Source organism: Rattus norvegicus, chromosome 19 (genome assembly GCF_021556685.1).
Source record: "Rattus norvegicus strain SHRSP/BbbUtx chromosome 19, alternate assembly SHRSP_T2T, whole genome shotgun sequence".
Lineage (NCBI taxonomy): Eukaryota > Metazoa > Chordata > Mammalia > Rodentia > Muridae > Rattus > Rattus norvegicus.
In genome coordinates, this window is record NC_141552.1 from 10,999,227 (window position 1) to 11,006,337 (window position 7,111).

The window sequence follows — 7,111 nt, forward strand, 5'->3', positions numbered from 1 at the left end:
GTAGTGTGTAAGGAATAGTGACTGAACAGTGTGTAAGGAATAATGACTGAACAGTGTGTAAGGAATAGTGACTGAACAGTGTGTTAGGAATAGTGACTGAACAGTGTGTAAGGAACAGTGACTGAACAGTGTGTAAGGAACAGTGACTGAACAGTGTGTAAGGAATAATGACCGAATACCGTGTAAGGAATGATGACTGAATAGTGTGTGAGGAATAGTGACTGAGTAGTGTGTAAGGAATAGTGACTGAGTAGTGTGTAAGGAAGGGTTGTCTATTTAGTTCTTGGACGTTCAAAGTCCACAAAATGCCACACTGGTTCTGGTGAGGGCCTTCCTAATGGCATGACCCTATGGTGGGTGGCATCACGGCAGGAGCACAGGCAAGAACAAGAAACTGCATAGCAACACTGGACAGACAGACTCACTTTTTCTTTTACAGTAGTTCTCTTGGGAAAACCAACCAGGATCCGATGAGATCTACCTTAACTGTTTCCAAAGGCAGCGCCCTTAGTGAACTGATGACCTTGAACTGTATTGTTTTAAAGGTCCTACTACTTAATATTAACACACCGAGGACCTTTGGGGGGCTCACTAAACCATGTCAAAATCACAGCAAACCGCCAGATGGACGTCCAGAGCAGCATCAGCAATCTGATGGAAGGACTCCGAGAGTCATCAGCAGGGCACTGAGTCATGGGTGCCACAGCATGAAGGGCACCAAGAAAGCTTAAAAACATGTCACAGATTGAACGCCCCTGTACAAACTGTTTCCATTTATTTAATTTGAAAAGCAACAAAACTGTCTGGTTTGTGAGGTGTGTGTTGATTGGTTGAGAGGGCCCTGCAGACACCCAGGCAGAGGAGCAACTGTGAGAAAACAAGAGTGAAATCCGGGGTCGGCGGACTTCATCAGCCTGGGCCAGACCTTAGGGGCCTACTGCAGGCCGTTCATTGTCACTTTATTTTAAACACAGGACAATTCAGGAACTGGTCTCCAGTCAGTCCCAATCCAGGTGCACGATACATTTAAGGTATGACCACACAGAAACTCCTTTACACAGGTCACGTGACGTGAGGGTGCGCTCTACAGCTGAAAGGCTTAGACGCTAGTGTGGTCTCTGGTGATAGATATCATAGAGGTCAGCAGGTCATGATGGACATGTGACATCTCGCTTAAGGACGGGTAATGCTCTAGGGAGGGAAGAGTCTGGGAGAATCGTTCTGGGGAGTTTGGGTGAGTTCTGCCTCCATAGCCAGAGGTGGGGGAGGTCTGCCTCTACAAACAGTATAAAGGTCACCAGGTCATTAACAAAATCCACTCCCAGCTTTCTGGACGGAATGCAGGCATTGATTGTTGTTTCTTCTATTGAGGATACTCCCCTGCCTGATGAACATTCCTGGTTCCCTTAGTGCTTTGTCAGTACAAGGACCTTGGTGCCCCCAATAATTAACTCCCCTCTTTCCCCTCTCCCCAGCCCCACAGACACCAGTCTACGTGTTGACTATGGGTTATGGCAGCTTTATGGATTCCTCATAGGAATGGCCTCATGTAGTATTTGTCTCTTTGGAACTGGCTTCTTTCACTCAGCATCGATCCTCAAAAAGTTCAACCAAGTTGTTGCACATTATTGATGCCCTTCTGTCTGAAGGCTGAGTAGTTCACTGCCTTCTAAGCTGTGTTTCTCCTTTCATGTGCCTATGGGCTTCCTCCTGTGTGTGTGAGTGTGTGTGCGTGTGTGTATGTGTGTGTGTGTGTGTGTGTGTGTTCACTCTGTGAACAGTGCTGCAGTGCACATCCACTGCTAATCTTTTTTTTTTTTTTTTTTTTTTTTTTATTAACTTGAGTATTTCTTATATACATTTCGAGTGTTATTCCCTTTCCCGGTTTCCGGGCAAACATCCCCCTCCCCCCTCCCCTTCCTTATGGGTGTTCCCCTCCCAACCCTCCCCCCATTGCCGCCCTCCCCCCATAGACTAGTTCACTGTGGGTTCAGTCTTAGCAGGACCCAGGGCTTCCCCTTCCACTGGTGCTCTTACTAGGATATTCATTGCTACCTATGGGGTCAGAGTCCAGGGTCAGTCCATGTATAGTCTTTAGGTAGTGGCTTAGTCCCTGGAAGCTCTGGTTGCTTGGCATTGTTGTACCACTGCTAATCTTCTAAAGACCCTAATTTCAATTCTTGTGGTCAGTAAGCCAGAAGTAGGCTGCTGGATCACACAGGATTTCTGTTTTAGTATAGTTTTTGGGAGGCTAGCCTCACAGTTCACACTCACAGTCCTCCTGCCTCAGACCTCCTGTGGGGCTACAGGCCACCCACTCTCATCCTTCTTAACGACTTGTGCTCCTTTGCTCTTTACAACTAAGGTGACTCAAATCCTGGAGAAACGGTGCACTAGTGCTGTTGCCGTCATGTTAAATTTGTTAGTTGTGGAAGAAGTGACGTTAAAATGGTGTCATGTTAGCCAAGAGTTCATGATGGATGGCTTCATACTTGCTCCAGTCCTGTCTGCTTCTCAGCAGTGCACCGGGGCTTCCTTCATCTGGGTGCCAACCACTTGAAGGGTTTGTTTTTGTCCAGTCTTTAAAAACTGTTCCTGTGCCAGACTGTGGAGCCCGGCACCTTTGATCCCAGCATTTGGGAAGCAGAGGCAGGCAGATCTCTGTGAGTTCCAGGACAGCTAAGGTTACAAAGAAACACCCTGTCTCAAAAATAAACCACCCCCACCCTCAAAAGAACAAAACAACAAAAACTGTCATCTCTGAGGCTCACTGCTGAATAAGCTCACCCTTTCTAGCTCTTTCTGAAACTCTTGTTGGCTGGTTTAACTTATCTGTCATGGCTCAAACTCCTCTCCAAGATGAATGATTCAATCTGGTTTCTCTCTCAACCTCCGATGTTTGGCCTTAAACTAACTCTAGCAACTTGTTCTGATATTGGTCCTTCTCATTCTCTGGTTTGTTCTGTCTGCATGTTTCTAGTTTGATCTCTTTCTGCAACCTGTCTCTGACAACTGTCCCAGTAAAACTGCGTCCTTTCTTTTTCTCTCTGCACTACTCTCTTAAGTAACCTCTCTTTTTCTCTGTTCTCACGAGGATTGGACATATCCTATTCTGTCAAATCTTTCTGTGATTCATCCCTTTGTCTGCCTCTCAATTAGACATCACTTTAAGACATGGCACTTCCTTCTACACATTAACTTTACTTTTATTATTTGGGATTAAAGTGCACTAAGGGTGTCTCTGTATTCCAGCCAGAGGGATTAAAGGTGTGTTCTAGGGACTGAGCTGTAAGGTTGCTTTTTTTGTTGTTGTTGAATAAGTAACACAATCTCAAGGGTCAAATGTCCTGCAACATTTTTGCCATGTTAAGTTTGAGCCTAGATGTTTTCTATTCTTTGCATTATAAATAGTAACTTTTATATTGTATTTTCTGCAATTATAGTTTTCTGTGTTAGTGAACAGTATAAAATGCTACTTAAGAATTTTCAGTCTATGGAAGAAAAAAAAAAAGAATTTTCAGATGAGGGCTGGAGAATGGCTCAACCATTAAAGGCTAGCCCAAAAATATAAAAGAACTTCCGGGCGTGGCTGACTGTGATAGTGCATACCTTTATTCGCAGGAGACAGAGGCAGGTAGACTGAAGCCAGCCTGGTCTACAAAGCGAGTTCCAAGACAGCCAGGGCCACAGAGAAACAGAATTTCCAGATGTGTAAATTGAAGTAGGGTTTTGCTTTCAATGGCCAACTACTTCTGGGTCTCCACTTGCGCTTTCGTTTCTGTGATGGTGGCAGCCTTAGCATTCGATTTCATACAGTGTGCGGCTCACAGAGGAACAACTGTCTCCAAACCTCATGCTCTTCTCAGGCTCATCCGTGCTTCCCATGCAGACGCTGCATACACGGTTGTGCATGCTTCTTATTCATGCGGATACAGTTGATATATCGCTTGTAAAGTGCACGAGCAATTGTCAGAACTTCCCTGACTGTGTTGCTGCTGCTAAAAGCAAGATGTGGAATGTTGATTCCTTTGGGCCTCTGCTGATACCTTTCCCCATCTCCAGGGACCATTTCTAACCCTGTAGTTTTACCTTCGCCTAGTACCGTCATGCCACGTATAACCTTTTAAGTTGGTCTTTTTCTCATTCACTCTCCTGCCTTTGAGAGTTATCCAGCTGTCGTATGGCTCAGTTTTGCCCTTCTTTATTGCTGAACAGTGTGCCACACGGAGACTTGTGTGGTTGGTTTTTCCTTCACCAGCTGGCAGGTATGTGCGCTCCCTCACTACGGTGGTTGTGTTTTTATAGAGTTTTGTGGACATGCATTTTTACTCCTCTTGGAATAGGACTACTGGGTTATATAATAGAAATGTAGCAACATAGAGGGTTTTTCTCTTCCTTAAGCAAACACAGAGAAAACTAAAGCTGGTCTGAGTTAAGAAGCTGCCAGCCTGGCAGAGAAGCTGCCCCTTTGTATTCAGCACAGCACGAGTTCCGTTCAGCATTTTTACTTAAATAATCTTCATTGTTGTATAGGAATATTTTGTGTTTAAAAATTTTTTACGGATTTATTTACTATATATAAGTACACTGTAACTGTCTTCAGACACACCAGAAGAGGGCACCAGATCCCGTTACAGATGGTTGTGAGCCACCATTGAACTCAGGACCTCTGGAAGAGCAGTTAGTGCTCTTAACAGCTGAGCCGTCTCTCCAGCCCCCTTGTTGTGTTTTTAAAATTTATTTTTTACGTTCATTTCATTTGCTTTTCATGAGCACAGGCATGAGTGCATACACACGTGTGTAGAGGTCAGAGGGCAACTTCTAGCATGTGGGTTCTGGGGATTCAACTCAAATTCTCAGGCTTGGTAGCAAGCCCCCTTATCTACTGAGCTATCTCACTGACTGACCCATGCTTTATTGAAGTTTATAAGACATGAAGCTGGGTCTGCTCTCTAGAAGTATTTTACTAATAGGCCTCTTGTTAATGAATTACTAATTTGAAATTTGAAGCTAGCTACTGCCTTGCTGACTTTTCCCTACCCACTATCCCAGGGCTTAAGTTTCTAAATCTAAACAAACCATGAACCAATTGCTCAAAAGCTCACTTGTTTTCTGTTTATCTGGGGGAGAAAGAGGGTATTCTGACAGGAACTTTTGGATGCTTTCAAAGCAAACCCTAGTAATTAGTCTGTATTAGTGAGAATACAGTTAAAAGCATGTTTTCCCCTTCCCTCCCTCCTTCTGTTCTTTGGAGCCCAGGCCTTCACTAGTGGCCCAGGCTGGCTTTGAACTGTGTACCATCATGTTTACTGTTTTCTTTTTCATTGTGAGTCAGAAGCCTGGTGAGTGTTGATGCTAGGTTTTTATTGATTTCCACAGGAAAACAATGAAGACTCGTTATATGGAGCTCTATGACCTTAATAAAGATTTGCTAAATGGATATAAGATTCGTTGTAACAACCACACTGAACTGCTAGGAAACCTGAAGGCGGTGAACCAAGCAATCCAGAGGGCAGGCCGTCTGCGAGGTACGTCTTTCCCCGGTACCTGATCTGTCTGATATTCTGAACATGAGCGCATGGACGACTGTGGATGCTTTGTAAACTCACACTGGCGCCTAAAGAGCCTTCCTTCCACACTGGCTTCTACTACTCACACCAGGGCTTTAGTTTTCTCTAAACAGATTTTTGTTTTGTTTTTATTTTATTTTTTAAAGAAGTAAAGTCTTGCAGGGCGTGGTGGCGTACACTTTAATCCTTGCACTCGAGAGGTAGAAACAGGTAGATTTCCTGTTAGTCTAGGCCAGTCTGGCCTACAGACTGAGTCCCAGGACAGCCAAGGCTACATAAAGAAACACTGTCTCAATACACACACACACACACACACACACACACACACACACACACACACACACACACACACAGAGACACACGCACAAAACAAAAAAACCACCAAAAAAGAAATAAAGCTTTAAATTCCTTTTCTGAGCTTTTGCTGTAGCTTTTAAAGCAGCAGTTCTTAACCTGTGGGCTGTGACCCCTTTGGAGGTCATATATCAGATAATTATAATTTATAACAGTAGCAAAATTGGTTATGAAGTAACAAGTAATTTTATGGTGGGGGTAGCCACACATGAGGAATTAACATATCACAGGGTTGCAGCATTAGGAAGGTTGAGAACTGCTGTCCTAAGGGAAAACTTAGAGAGCAGTAGGATGGGCCACAGGGAATGGAAACAGCCTGAGGCCGCTGATTCTGCTGCATTGATCAGTGCTCCCAAGTCTCTCAAGTAGTCTTTTTAGGAGTGAGAGCTGAGTCGTCTCTACAAACCTACTGTCGATTCTGGCTTGGGATGACCTCCAGGCTTGTTTTGTAATAAATTCTGTCTTTTCTAAGAGGTAGCAAGTTAGCAAATTTTGTATATGTAACTCTTTTCTACCCTAGTTTCATGCTGTTTTCAAACTGTCCTTACCCCACCTGTTCTCTTCCAGATAGGGTTTCTCTGTGTAGCTCCGGCCATCCTGGAACTCATCCTGGTCGTGAACTCAGATCTGCTTGCCTCTGCCTCCAGAGTGCTGGGATTAAAGGCGTGCGCCACCACGCCTGGCTTGGCTTTGCATCTCTCTTTTGGGACGCACTGACTCGATGTTTTTCCTCACACAGTTGGAAAGCCAAAGAACCAGGTGATCAGTGCTTGTCGGGATGCGATTCGCAGTAACAACATCAACACACTCTTCAGAATCATGCGGGTGGGGACTGCTCCTTCCTAGGAGACAGGAGAGAGGAAGGAAGCTGCGAAAGGTTTGTGTCTAGACATGGAGGCTGGCTTGCTCCCAGTCCCATCCTGATGAATGGAGATTGCTAAGGATGAAACCATGCTAACGAACACAACTGAAGACAGAGCACTCCATCTGAAAGTCTCCTCGTCTGACGTCAGTATTGATGAGAGAGTGAGACTAAAAGTAACTATATCACCATTTCAGAGTTTAACTTGTTTCTGTACATAAAGTTAGTGTATGAATTTATCTCCCCCTTGAAATTGTAACTGAAATTTAAAGTGGAATATTTACTTTTTCATTAAAAATAAAAGACACTGGTCCTCCTTGTTGTT

The 7,111-nt window shown here is 44.3% G+C and overlaps 1 protein-coding gene across 4 annotated transcripts in view; it reads left to right on the forward strand.

Annotated features, from left to right (window-relative positions):
- Bbs2 (Bardet-Biedl syndrome 2) overlaps positions 1-7,102 on the forward strand; it is a 35,558-nt gene extending 28,456 nt beyond the window's left edge. For 2 of the 4 annotated variants that reach the window (XM_087593761.1, XM_087593762.1), the window contains exons 17-18: positions 5,380-5,528; positions 6,664-7,102. In XM_087593761.1, coding sequence (XP_087449887.1) covers positions 5,380-5,528; positions 6,664-6,770 — 256 coding nt within the window. In that variant the 3' untranslated portion in view covers positions 6,771-7,102. 4 annotated transcript variants of the gene reach the window in all.
- Positions 7,103-7,111: the final 9 nt, after the last annotated feature.